The sequence below is a fragment of the Aspergillus chevalieri genome, chromosome 2 (assembly GCF_016861735.1).
Source record: "Aspergillus chevalieri M1 DNA, chromosome 2, nearly complete sequence".
Classification (NCBI taxonomy): domain Eukaryota; kingdom Fungi; phylum Ascomycota; class Eurotiomycetes; order Eurotiales; family Aspergillaceae; genus Aspergillus; species Aspergillus chevalieri.
The window spans coordinates 3661608-3675843 of NC_057363.1; the positions used below are offsets into that span (position 1 = coordinate 3661608).

General features: G+C 46.8%; 4 protein-coding genes across 4 annotated transcripts; 3 read left to right on the forward strand and 1 right to left on the reverse strand.

Moving 5' to 3' along the window:
• Positions 1-287: 287 nt before the first annotated feature.
• Positions 288-1267, forward strand: ACHE_21267S (uncharacterized protein; the record flags this gene model as incomplete). The annotated part of the gene is made up of 2 exons (XM_043275331.1): positions 288-396; positions 465-1267. The coding sequence occupies 2 exons, from the start codon at positions 288-290 to the stop codon at positions 1265-1267; spliced, it is 912 nt and encodes a 303-aa protein (XP_043134331.1).
• Positions 1268-2694: 1427 nt separating this feature from the next.
• ACHE_21268S (uncharacterized protein) lies at positions 2695-4214 on the forward strand (the record flags this gene model as incomplete). The annotated part of the gene is made up of 2 exons (XM_043275332.1): positions 2695-3792; positions 3855-4214. 2 exons carry the CDS (start codon positions 2695-2697, stop codon positions 4212-4214), a joined length of 1458 nt encoding a protein of 485 aa, XP_043134332.1.
• Positions 4215-4690: 476 nt separating this feature from the next.
• ACHE_21269A (uncharacterized protein) lies at positions 4691-6791 on the reverse strand (the record flags this gene model as incomplete). The annotated part of the gene is made up of 6 exons (XM_043275334.1): positions 4691-5189; positions 5256-5597; positions 5653-5792; positions 5852-6471; positions 6548-6631; positions 6707-6791. The coding sequence occupies 6 exons, from the start codon at positions 6789-6791 to the stop codon at positions 4691-4693; spliced, it is 1770 nt and encodes a 589-aa protein (XP_043134333.1).
• Positions 6792-8191: 1400 nt separating this feature from the next.
• On the forward strand, positions 8192-10063 carry ACHE_21270S (uncharacterized protein; the record flags this gene model as incomplete). The annotated part of the gene is made up of 1 exon (XM_043275335.1): positions 8192-10063. The coding sequence occupies one exon, from the start codon at positions 8192-8194 to the stop codon at positions 10061-10063; it is 1872 nt and encodes a 623-aa protein (XP_043134334.1).
• Between the last annotated feature and the right edge of the window lie 4173 nt (positions 10064-14236).

Genomic DNA, 14236 nt, shown 5'->3' on the forward strand with positions numbered 1-14236 from the left:
CTGGTAATCCGGTTTGGTTTCTGCCGCCGAAAATCAGCCTTGACGATGGGGCCTAGGGCCAAAATGATAGCCCCCAGGGGCGTAACGTGAGGCATATTGCATGTTTCAAGGAATTATAGAGCTGGAAATAAGCCTAGTCTGATCTGCGGTGCCGAAGAGTCGCTGTTGATGGCCCAAATATAGGTATATAAATTGGTAGGTCTACAACCATTCCAATCAATGCCCATAATCAATAACGGTCTCCATCCAAATCATAATACAGACATTTCTTATCCCCTAGAGTCACAATGCGTTTCAACATCCCAGCCCTCCTGACCAGCTTGGCTGCTGGCCTCCTCATAAACCAGGCTGGTGCTGCTCCTATTCAAGATATTCAGAATACGGATCTCAGGAATTGTAAGATAGATCGACACTGTGGCCATGTGATTCAGAATCATATTTTCTTTGCTAATTTTTGCATTCAGCGAGTTCCAGCCTACCCTTGTACAACTTTGATCTTCCCTATGATAAGGCGCTGCAAGACGGACTCGTCAAACGCAAGCCACCATCCAACAACGACCAACTCTCCTGGAGCGATGCTATATTGACTGGTAAACGCAATATAGCGAAACTGGAAAACCCTGGGACATCTACCAATTATGCCAACTACAAAACCCATTACCATGAAGGTGGTGGCAGACATGCGACGAAGGAGCTCCAGTTTGGCTCAGATAATGGATACTGGCCTCCTGCAGTCCTGGATCTCCTTGGACTCACAAAAGAGGATAAATACCAATCAGTATCGATATTCTCCAATGACCAGATCAAGAAGCACAACCTTCAACGTCCAGTGGCACAGAACGGTTATATTCCAAGTCACGGCCTCATCCTTGCAAAGTCTAACTTCAAGAATCAGGACCATAACGAGGTAAAAAACCAACTTCCACCAGCTGAAATCATGCTGCAAGTATGGGATGAATTAGCTGGTAACAAAAAGGATGATCTCCATTGGATTGTTCGCTCCAATATTGTAAATGAAGGGACCAAATCGATAATCGACGAAGCATACCAAAGGCTTGGCAAGAGTGACAAGCAAATGGTCAAGGTCACCCAAGCGGAACACCTTGAGGTATTTCAGGCATTGTCAGGAACTCCAAACTGCAAGGGTATTTATCCCACATTTGCCAATCATGGCAACACACAGGGCAAGGAAGTGACGGCCCTCTGGATATACAAGGAACCAGGTCAATATTTTATCGCCATGGAGATGGAAAATAGTAGCTGTTAAGCAAAATCATTGTCAGAGCTGATAAGAACCTTAAAATGCTTGTATATAGACTGCGATGTTATTTTTTGGTTTTTTTTTGTGTGCTATAAGTTTTCGGTAACATGGAAATTGGTATATGGAAAGAATGCTCATAAATACAGCAACCCAGAATGATAATATGATGGCAAGATAGGATTGAGGGGAAAATTGAGAGACAAACTTAGGAATAGACCACGATAAAAGAGTGGGTGCCATGGCAGCCTGGGCTCTAATACAGTGCCATGAGACCATTCTCGGCGCTGTCACAGAACGGCGACTGCAGCCGTGATGGCGAGGCAAAGGTGATCCTTCGTCGAAAGACGGAGAAGGATGGGAACGCCCACAATGGGGCCCCTGAAACAAGGAGTCAGGGTCGTGGTGCGTGGTCGTAAACAAATGGCCGTGGTAAAAGGCACAGATCACGTGTTACCAAATGACGACCGGGAATGGCAGCCATTCGGTAAATAGAAATTGTTATGTAACGTATCCGGTAAGCGAGTCGGCCACGCAAGCGAGTCGGCCACATTTGTATTGCATATAAAATGGCACTTTTTGAGACCACAAAATCTCAGCCCATATTCCTATTTATGCTGCTGATAATACAAACGGCCTACTATATACACACCACAGAAGGTCTGTATTATTTTTCAGAATTTTTATTTCTTTTTCTATGGCCTGAAAAACAGTATATTTTTAAATACAACTGTATTTGAAGCCTGTTCTCTGTAATATAAGGAATCAAAAGTTCTGCGAGGTCCTAGGCTTAGTATCTGTATATGTACCATCATATAATTCTATTTTCTAGATTTTAGGTGCTCTTGACATGTTGTTGTTAAGATACTGGGGTCTTAAAAATTGCCATTTTATATGCAATACAGGTGTGGCCGACTCGCTTGCGTGGCCGACTCGCTTACCGGATACGTTAGTAAAATTGATCATATGTATGACTAAATGTTCCAGGGTTCATTTCGCAGAGTAAGATCGACATTACATGTACTACGTAGTAAACCAATCTCAGGAACCATATTTTGTGAGTACAAATGCAAGTAGTTACATATATAGCAGGTATTACCTGCTCTATTACATGATGATCATACAAGGTTTTCGCCGATACTGATTAAAATAATTAAGTCTAGTGCAGGGCTGCCCATATTCAGACGGGTTATGGGCCCAAATTCCTCCCTCCGATAGGTCCATACTAGCCGAACCGCACAGATAAAAGTACTATGGGGCCGGCCTCGCCTCATCCATCCATCATATTCGCCGAAGCTGAACCTTAGTGGTTTCGAGACGGCGGCAGTATTTCCGATACCATTGGCCATTGCGCGATGCTTAGTTGGGTCTTAGCCTGAAGCTCCGTTTACCACGCCATCACTCTCGTCCGTCAGTTACCATCCCCTTTCTCAACCATGTTCAGCGCCATGCTTCGGAGGTGGAAAGCAACTACTCTGATATATGCCGTCCTGCTTTTGATCGTGGGCACGGCGTTCTTTCAGGAACTGTGCAAGGATAATTCATTCAACCCGTCCTCTACATTGAATGAAAATGCCGTCGCCACCGACGCCGACGACACCGCCGCCGACGACACTGCCGCCGCTGAAGACGAATCGGACTTCTGGGAATGGGAGACCACGACCCGGTTCTCTGCCAGGAAGAAGGACATGAAAGAAGAAGATCAAATTTGCGATTCATTCCCTTCCCACATGCTATCGCAAGTTCAAGTCATTTTGAAAATCGGTGCATCTGAACCGGCCGATCGTGTAGATACCCAGATAACTACGGTCACCCGCTGCATTTCGAACCTCCTAATTGTCTCTGATATGGAATCTGAGCTCCACGGACATCGCGTTCATGACGTCCTCGCAGACCTACCGGAATCAGTTTGGTCTAATGAAGCCGATCTGGAAGCCTACGAAGCACTGAAACAAGGCAGAGTAAAGTCTGTCAACAACCAGCAGGGCTGGAACCTCGATCGCATGAAGTTTCTGCCCATGCTGGAAAGAGCATATGATGTCAATCCGACGGCCAAATGGTACGTGTTTCTAGAATCGGACACTTACTATGTCTGGGACAACCTTTTCCGGTTGTTGGATCAATTTGACCCGACAGTTCCATTGTATTTCGGTTCCCCATCGCCGGGGAAACCAGATGAGGGCGAGACTACGTGGTTCGCATATGGAGGCTCTGGATACATTATCTCGGCCGCTGCGCTTCAAAAGCTCGTTCATCGAGAAACGGGCCCTTTTGGAGAATACATTCAGCCGTCGCTGAGTGCGCAATATGCGGACCTGATCAGGGGCACTGACTGCGGCGACACGGTGGTTGGTTGGGCATTGTATCAGAAGGGTATCAACTTATCCGGCGCATTCCCCATGTTCAACCCACATGCGCTTCATAGCGTACCATTCGACGAGATGCACTGGTGCCGCCCAGTAATTAGCATGCATAAGACGAAGTTGGCGGACATGAAAGGGCTGATGAAATGGGAAAATGAACGGGATCGGAGGGTCAGTAGACTCCCTCTTTTGATTATAATATCCGTGATTTCTAACCAGAAACATGCATACAGTATCCCCTGTTGTACGCCGAACTTTTCAACTATACCGGAATGGGAACATTCGACAAACGACCCGACTGGGACAACGCAGATTGGGGCGGATGGCAAGAACCCCCTGAGTCACCATCCCACACTTCACTCAAGGCCTGCGGTGCAGCTTGTCATGACAATGCAGACTGTCTCTCGTACACATACAGTTCAACGAGACACTGTTTCTTTATCAGAACCATGCGGCTGGGAGACAAGAGGCCACTAAACCTTGAGGAACGACAAACAGCTGGATGGGACCTGCAGAAGATGCAAAATTGGATTGCAAACCACCAGTGTGAAAAAGCGCAGTGGGTGAAACCGAGCCTCAGTCGGATCTTTTAGCGATTTGTGTGGATATATTCATTCATTTGCCTTATATATATTCATCGATGCGGATTTCTATTCTTTTTCACTGGTGCTTGTCTACAGAATAATGCGCGATGTTTCTTGCATTCTCAATGTATTCAAACGTAACACACTATACAAAGCTAAGCCTAATCTAGTAATTCATTTGTACATAGTTGGCTACCCTCAAGTTGCAAATGTATACTCTGACAGTTGTGGCGTTGTCTTAGTTAAAATGAACTACAGATACAATGGTTGACTACTTGGAGTACCCTTTTGCGTGAATAAAGTACAATTATTGGAATGACATCGTCCCGTTCTTCAACCTCCCTCTTGTATTATATTTATATCTAACGACCTCATTAGATGCCTTGTAGGACGTACGTAAATATATCACGTACCAATCAACCATGTACAATTATGGAGTACACCCATACCTTATTGTTATGGTATGCGGTAATACAAGTCCCTTATTAATTCCTAGTCTGCGAGCCATCCATCTCTGGCAACCAATTTGTATCCGCCGGAAGTTCCTGGCGCTGCTGTTGCTGCTGTTCTTCGCGAGTCGGATCATCCGGCATCTCAGCGACAGCAGCACCCGTCCCAGTCGCCGCCAATTCGAAAGGCCTGTCTTGACCATGAAGCTCAGCCCAACTCGGCTTCTTTTTGAGAGGCTCATCAGTGGCGGAATCTTCTTTCGCATTGCGGCGTCCCTTATAAGCGACCAGGAAGAACGCAAGCCCTCCAATAGCGGCAGCACCAGCCACTGCACCAATGGTAGCGCCCGCAATGCCACCTTTTGAAATAGAGTTAGAGTCCGTGTTGGACGGGGATGCGCTGGGGGTGGATGAGGTTGTGCCGTTGGATGTTTGATCGCCAGACGAAACCACGTGCTTGTTTTTAAACACGTTGGCCAGATCGGTGCTGTTCCATCCTTTTTTGGGTTCTGTCGCGGTGGCACCGCCGGTTTTTCTAGATATAGGGATGCATTAGCGACGAGGGACCTTCGAAGAAAAGGGAAAAGACCATTTCAAATACCCTCCACCGATAACATCGGAAATACTGGAATGAATGGTGTACTTGTCGTCATCGGCATCGTAATTGGTTTTCCATTGATGCTTGTTGAGGTCAAATATACCGATGCCATTCTCGAAAATGTCACTGTCGCAATTGGCTTGCAACGGTTCATATTCGTTGCCATCCACTGGGACTGTGCCTCCCACTACTAGCATGGTATGTTGCCCTGCAAGTTGACACTTATGTTTGATTCGGAGAGCATTGCTCCCTTCAAGCTGGATCCATTGGAAGGAAGGTATGGAAAGGACGTACACATTCCCATCAGATGATTCAGTGTCGTTGGACGAACCACCAAAGACGTATCTGAAATTTTCCGTTAGAGAAGAGCTCCACTCATTCCAGGTAGTGGCAAACTTACATGGAGAAAGATGAGAGGTCCTGTGCGGGAGCAACGACACTACATCCAGACATTCGCCAACGGGGGATATCTCCCGTGCTTTGCTGAGTGTACCACTCATCGTTGGCAATATCATACACGGAGATATTCTCCATCGAATTCTAAACTTGTTAGACTGTTCATATAGTCAAGGAACAGAAGAAGGTTGGTAGTTCCATACTCGATAATTCAAGTTCATCACAGAGGCGGCCAAAAGATCCATGGGCTGTGCCACAGGTCGTGTGCTACCACCGAAAGCAAGCAATATTCCCTCATCGCCAAAGTTCTCAATCAGATTCATGTATCCGTCGGCGATCGTTCCGAAGTGGTTCATGCTTTGGGTGGACAGGTTGGACCATGTGAGAGTCTCTTGATCAAGCACAACCATCCCAGAGTCAGGATAAGGTCCTGCTCCGTCAGTGCCATAGACATCGGGATCACCACCGGGGTCCAATAAACCGCCCAGATAATATGCCTTTCGATTGACGTTGGATTGAGCTGTGACTCCTTCGCTTAGTCGCTTGACAGGGTAGCCCTTGAACCCATCCGACGTCCATTCGTCATTTTCAATGTCATACCTCCAGGTTGCCAGCGGTGGAACTATGTTTGGCTCGAGGTGGCCACTAATGTAGCCACCGTAGAAGTATAGATTGGACCCATCCGAAAAGGTTGCGCCCTCATTCATCACAGGTGGGTACTGAGCTGGTTTCGATGCATTGAAGGGTTTTTTGATGGTGGTGAACAAGTCCTTGTCATAATTCGTGAATGGCTTGGAGAGATCAATTGCTAGGAGATCGCGGGCTTAGAAATAGTATTCAATTGTGTTAGTATCTGCGCTATTGTTGCAACATGGGGAAGAAAGCGTAAGAAAGAATACCTGCTTCTGCTATGATGCTCTGATTCGAGTAAATATTCCTCACTTCACCACCGTCGATATAGAGGGTTTGGTTATTGATGACAGCTGGAAAGGGCATTGGAAGTTAGTCTACCGTTATCGGCATGGGCAGTTGAGAAAAGTATTCATTGTCCAACCTACCTGAATTGAATTCGCGAGTGCAATATTTCTGAGCCAACCCCAAAGCTGTCCACAGGGACAGATATAGCAGAATGCCAATAAGCATATTGGCACTCTCTAATGCGATACAGACGCGGAATGTATACGCATAAGTTTGTGTACGGCGTAGAATGAGGGTTGGGCCAGGAAATAGTTTGGAAGTAAGAAGTACTAATTATATTCAATAGCAATGCAGAGGGTTCTCGGTATTAAGTCCGCTGCGGCACCAAAAGCAATTAAAAGAAAAAAACAATGGGATTCGTTGACTCAATGAAACGATACTAGGCCCTAAACTAAACCGCACACTTGCCGCTGGCTATTCCGAAAGGGTAAAAAAAAAAAAAGCCTGAAAGCTCAAGGCCCGTGCTCATGTCGTTCCTTCCGTCATGGCAAAGGTTCATGATTCTCGTAGTGTACAGTAACTTTTGCAAAATAATGTACAACTTGTCACAGCGTACTTAAAGCATATGGTATGGAATTGCATTGTGATTACTGAGCTGCTGTGATATCACGCAGCTCCTGAGCCATTTCTGATCCGTATCATCTCGCTTACACTACGCGTGGAGCGGATGAGGGACCTTGTACAGAGCATGGAGTACGGAGTACGGCAGACGTTAAGCGCCAGGATTACAATTACAAGATACTTGCGGGGGTTTCCGGTCCATGAGTACATATCAATTACCAGGTATGGTAGCAGTACGGCTTTTGCGGCGCAGTTCAATGTCAATAAATTAGATCTAGCTAAATCATGTTAGTACGGAGTACTGCGTATTACTAGTAATGTACTTCGTACATATGTACGTACTAACCGAGATGTAGATTAGGATTGTCGAGGGACTCACGGGCCGATTATGATAATCATCCGCAAAACCTCGCTTGACCGTTACTACCTCGGCCCTACGTTCAGGCTACTACCCCTGTGTGCTAAAAGGGTAGCATGCTTCTTCTGAAGAATAGCAGAATTGTTGATCTAATCTGTGTGAGCTATATGGTACCTGTAGATAGTAAGTAATACTTTGTAGATCTACTACGGTACTTACCATTCACGGTCTCAAGCACCGAACGTTTCCCCTTTTGGGGACCCACATGAACAAGTCAAATTAAAGTTCTTAGGCTATCTTATTGGGCGGATATCTTGATGGATAAGTACTAACGTAATTACAGCGTTCCACGTGTTCTCCACTTAAACTGTTTTACAACAACCCGGGTGGTTCCGCTAATGCAGCGGCTGACAGTTTTCACAAACCAAACAGGAAAGTCGGGCATAGTTCGGGTACGAACCGTGGCTCGTCTTCACCTTATCGATGAGTGAGATTACTCAGCAGAGTACCCCGTTGCCGTCTGCAGCGGCGGTGCCTCGTGACTTTTGCTCTTTGGCTGTTGTTTCTCCAACACTTACGCTCATTCTAACATCATTGTATTGTGTCTATATGAAATATACTATATCGCCCTATTTATCCATTGATAATGCGTCTTCGGTCGCTCTCATCGTTTAATTTGCGTTGGTTTGTTTTGGCTGTGACTGCCACCCTTTTCTTTGCCTTTAGCTTGCTCCGGTTATATTCCAACCGCAGTCTTTACTACCACAATGCCAGCAACGATGCCCTGCTATCAGAGGAACCCTACGAGATAGATGAACGAGAGAATCACCCTATCAACGATCTAATTATTAACGCAAATGTGCAATGGCGTTCTCTCCTCAAAAAAGAAACGCACACGCTGGCGGCTGCTGCAGATCAGTATCGTTCACGGCGTGGACGCCATCCTCCCCCAGGATTTGCAGAATGGTTTAAGTTCGCCAAGTCCCGGAATGCGATTGTTGTGGAGGATTTCTTCGATCAAATTCATCATGATTTGAACCCGTTCTGGGGGTTTGAGCCCCGCGAAGTGCGTCGACGGGCAAGAGGATATGAACCGCGCATCGAGGTTCGCAATCACAAAGCTAAGCTCGTGGGAGATGGAGTCTGGACAGACACATGGCTCGACTTGGTGAAAACACTGGAGATATACCTTCCAGACCTTGACATGCCTATTAATCACATGGATGAATCTCGAATGGTGGTTCCGTGGGGAGCGGTTAATTCGTTCATCAACAAGGAGCAAGCTAGTCGCGGACTGACTGAGACAGACAAGACCGTCAGTGAATATATGCGTCTCGAGAAGGAAGTGGATGAGGAACGCTTTGAGCCGCGCTTTCTTGGTCCTGTTGACTCTAGTGTCTGGGAGATGACTTGCCTTGGCTGCGCCCCCGACACTCCATCGCGCAACAGTTTTATCCCCCAAATCAACTTTGCGAACCCGCCGCTGGAGATGGACAACTATCTTCGCTTGGGATACAAGGGCTATGTGAAGAACTGGACACAGACAATGGATCCATGCCTCCGGCCCGAGCTTCAGGCTCTCCACGGGACCTTCATTGAGCCTGTGTCCGTTTCAACAACACATGATGCGTTCCCGCTCTTTGGAGGGTCCAAACTCACGATGAACAACGAGATCCTAATCCCACCGGCAATGTACTGGGCCGACAATAAGTTGTACAACGGAGGCGAAAATGAACACGGTGGTAACAACTGGGACATGAAAAAGGACTCTTTCCTCTGGCGCGGTTCCGCCACAGGTGGCCGCAACAAAGAGGAGAATTGGACTGGCTTCCAGCGTCATCGTCTGCTTTCCATGTTAAACCGAACCTCTGTAGAAGCTGCTCAACAAACGCGTCATTTCGCCAATTTTATCCTTCCTGACTACAATTACTACAACCTCACTACTGGAAAGGAAGGAAACCTCCCCGCGTTGCTCGAAAATCACACAGATATCGGCTTCGTCCACCTCCTTTGCTTCCCTGGTGATGGTGACCCGCACTGTCCCTACACAGACCCATACTTCACTGTCACTCCTGGAATGCCCATGAAGGAACAATACAACTATAAATACTTACTCGATCTGGATGGTAACTCCTTCAGCGGCCGCTACCGCAGCTTCCTCCGCTCTACCTCCCTACCCATCAAAAGCACCATCTACAAAGAGTGGCACGATTCCCGCATACTCCCCTGGGCGCATTTCATCCCCATCGATCCCACATTTATGGATATCTACGGCATCATGGAGTACTTATTCGGTGACGGGAAAGAACGTAAAGGCCATGATTCCATGGCACGCAAAATGGCCTTCGACGGCAAGGCATGGGCTGAGAGGGTTCTTAGACGTGAAGACATGCAGATCTACGTTTATCGATTGCTTTTGGAATATGGGCGACTTAGCGATGATCGTCGTGATATTCTTGGATATGTTCAGGACCATTTTGATGAGGAGTCAGGGTCTCAAAATACCCTGATATCTTGAACGATTTTTCTTTTCCCTATACCTTTTTGCTTAGAAATGGATGCTGGTAATCCATCAAATTAGTTGAAATTAATCTCAATTGCACACATCGAAACTGATCGTGCAGTGGCTGCTTTTTAGCAGCCACGATTCCAATGTACGCAGGAAGGTACAAAGTCCTTGCTTGTGGAATTGCTACATTGGTGCGATAATCATTACATTTAACAAATTTTCAGCCGCCGAAAGCCATCAAACTCCCATAGATTGGACGAGCAGCAGTTTCTCGTGGACTTGATATTTGGGCCGTGCCTCCCCATATCAGTGAGCCTATACTGTCTTTGACTAGGACACCCGACGGGCCGACGAGAGAAACTCACAAAGAATTCATAGTGTCGAGAAAAACCACGTCCTTTTCAGACGCCCGAACCGGCGTCGTGATCCTTTCTAGCCGATGAGCTAGGTCTGATCGTCGCTATATCATGCAACCCACTTGTAAGAGGTCATGGGATGCGCTGGTCCAGGTTGCCTGTGTCTAATGAGGTCCTGGGTCCAGAACCATTCCATGTCACTCCCAAGTTGCTTGCACAACCCACTGCTCTACCAGTTGTATCCTCCCTCGCCGCTTGACAAAATGATACACATGTGTGTATTGGAACAATTCGTTCGAAATGTCATGGGGTGTCACGCGATCTCAGAGTGTTCAAGCTCAGAGCAGAGTATTATCCAATTAGAAGAATATTATATTAAAACCTATTGACACCATTGATAGCAGAATGAATGCTTAACCATCTAAAGCGTATGGCTATAATGTCCCTATTTAAGTACAATGTATGTATGTATCTATGTAACTATTTACGTCGAGGGCGAGTTTCTCCACTGAGGCGATGAGGCTCTGGTCCCGGAGCGGGACATACGACGGGCAGATCGGAACTGCCTGTCACCTAGCTAAACTACCATCTATCATCTAAATACAGGTAGCCCCCCGCGCGGGGGGCTATTTGGGTTTTCCCGACTGTTAAACAGCGGAACGGGCATCTTGGGGTTTTCTTGAAAGGAAACCGAGGGAGGGAAACGGAAAAAAGGGGAGGATGAACAAAAGGGAAAATGGAGGGGACGAGAAGCAAATAGGGAGCCAGAGGTAAGCCCAGCAGTTCCCGTATTTGATGCATTTCAGCATCCTAATGGCGTCTGCAGATGGCTGTGTAAAATTGCGATTTTTCCAGCCAATCCGCGTATGCAGTGAAATCTGTCTTTCTCGTGAGAGTGTCTGCTACTGGTTGTTGGCCCCATAGATGTGCCGCTGCTTTGCGACCCTCTCGGCAGAAATAGAAGTGGGAGGGCTCCTTTCTGTGGCCACATGAGCAGGTCAATAAGGCATCATCATGCTTGAAGCGCTCATGGTACTCTGCAAAGTCACCATGGCCACTCCTGGCAGCTAGGAGGCGACCCAGAGCTGGTCGGGGAAGATGGAGCTCCGGTGGTTGTTTCTCTAGGCCTATCCCGAGGTTTTTGTATCGGGAACGTTTTCTGACCAATACTGTGTAAAGGCATGCCAGTGCACCCTCTGGGCTGCGCGCTTGGTCGCTGCTATTGAGGCAGGTAGTAGGGGGGGGGCCAGGGGAGCCTGGAAGCCCATCTTGGCCTCATTGTCGGCTGCTTCATTGCCTTAAATGCCTGTATGACCAGGAACCCATTTCACTTGCACCCTGTCTGGCTGTGTGTTGGGTGCTTTCAGGCAGAATGGCCATATCTGGGCAGCTTCTTGAAACTGTTTGAAAACCGATTGGCTTGAACCTGTGGGTTGGCCTTGGAACTGCTGTACCACTTCCAGGTTGTCCAAGCAGATGTATAGGTTTGTGGAGTGCTGGGCATTGGGATCCTTGAGGGCAGTCTGTAAACCAAACAGGGCCCCTCTGACCTCTGCATCAAAGACCTCATGGTTGGGGAGCTTTATGTGTCCACAGAAGATCTTGGTTTTGCAGCAGTCCCAATAGCCCACTCAGCCGGCTCCTGCAGTGTTGCTGTCCTTTCTTTTCGATCCATCTGTATAGACGACCATTGATCGTGGTGTGACGGTCCCGTTCAATATAAAATATATTGGTAGACTATCTCGCGAAATACTAGCATGAGGAGAAAAGAAGAAAGAACGCTGTGCCTGCCAGCGTTGAACTATTTAATGTGTGAGGGGCCCTGGCCCTAAAACAGAACAAAGAAATCAACACAAAGGAATCAAACATTTCATGTGACTTAGCGAGCACTCATGCTCCATGACAGTGACAGAATCTCACGCAAGGCTTGCAAGGATGGAGTATTCATGCTGATGATCCCTCCAGTAGATCTGAGGGTTCACTAGTTGATTTCCTATAGAGATCAGTAAGAGAGAGTTCAGAGGGAAGGGGATATAGCTTACTACTTCCCAGATACCGTGAAAATTCATCATGAGTGGTTGTTTGTGGCCGTAGAGATGCAGCTGATGTCACAAGAATATCAACTTTAGAGATTCCCCCTATTAAAGATCGAGCATCTGAAGTTGACTGTGTTTCTGAATAGTGCTGCTGATAGGGTTTAAGGTACTCCCCAAAGGCCTTTTTGTATTGTTCACGCCAATGTGGCTCTCGGTCCTTGGTAGAAAAGAACTCTAGTTTGTTTTGTGGTGCTAGGATTGTAGCGATTGCATAGAATTTTACCATCAATCTCAGCAGTCTTCTTATAAATACTCTGAATCTTTGTTTGTCTTTGTGGACCGTAGGGCAGATAGCATTACTTTCTTCCAACCAACCTTCTTTCACGCAAGCTGTTCCATAGGCTTCTCTAGATGGCTAAACAGGGTGTTGTAGATTGCAGAAACACTATGAATAGTGACCTCCTTGGTCTTTGAGAGGGATTTGTGAAGGTAAGGAAGGTTGTGTGATTGAAAGCAAATAGTCGATTTGTTGCCATTCCTCTTTACCAAGCTTCAGATCAGGATGGCTGTATTGAGAACAGAACTCATCAATGGCAGACTGTAGCTGTTTAGTGTCACGAGCTCAGAATAGTAGATAATAACGAAATGCTATTCCTATCTAAACTATTGTAGCCATCGACGAGAATATCGAATCTGAAGAAGAAAAGAAAAGAAGAGAAGAGTCTATTTACACAAAGAAGTCTTACTCTTATATGGTTGTGTGTGGCCTCGCTAAGCAGCTGTTTGTCTTGATTGCTTTCATGGCATTGTTTGCCATGTTGATGGTGTTTGCCGACAAAGGCGCTGAGCTGAGCTGAGCTGTCACATTTAGCACGACAAAGCATAATATGTTGAGTTCCTGTGTGTCTGAACATCTTGAATTGGAACAAGCTTTGGTTCTTTGGTCTGAAGATCCAGGAAATTCTCTCGGCGTTGGGGACTTTTGATGAAGACTGCTAGCCGTCAAATCTAATATATTATTAGTAGAAAGGATGGTAGAAGAGATAGAATCTTACCTTATCAAGAGTATGCACAATCTCTTGGTTCTCTTGCTGGGCCCTATTAATGCTCTCAGTCCATTATATCTCTTCTCTGTCATTCCTTAGATTCACTTCCATCTGACCAAGAAGCTCTTTTAAACTGAGTTGAATGACATGTGCAATACATGGTATACGAATGGTTAGAATCTGGTTAGGCAGTTCAAGTGATTAGAGAGACTTTTGGGGGCTATTATTATTATTATTTAATCAAGTTTATTGTCCATACCGAGCCCTAGAGCTATGATAGACCATGATCCGTGGACTCGAGGTCAGTGGCTATTCTACAGTCTCTTGTCCCCATAGGTTCCTGAGGCGTTAGCCCCCTTCTGTCATCTTTCCGATCCTTTTCCTCGCCCCAGACCGCCTGTATGCGCAGGGCTTTTGAGCACAGTGCTCTCCTTGTGTTTTGGAGCAAGATGGGTGTGGCCTAGGCTGACTCTCAGCCTTGGGCTACCCTCCCTGCTACCCCTCTCCTGTTCTAACTGCTTCTTCCAGTGCTTCCAGTCCCCATTCGTCATCTCTTCAGGCCCTTTCTGCCGTCTGCTGTAGGTGCGCCCGGGGTAGAGCTATGCTGGCGCTGGCTAGGAGTTGTAGCAATGCCCTTGTAGCTTTGGGCTCTCCTAGGAGTCGTCCTTGTGGGTATTCTTCTGCTGTAGTGGGCCTCATAACTCCGTCTGTCTCCAGGTCCTTGTAGAGCCTGTTTCGTTGGTG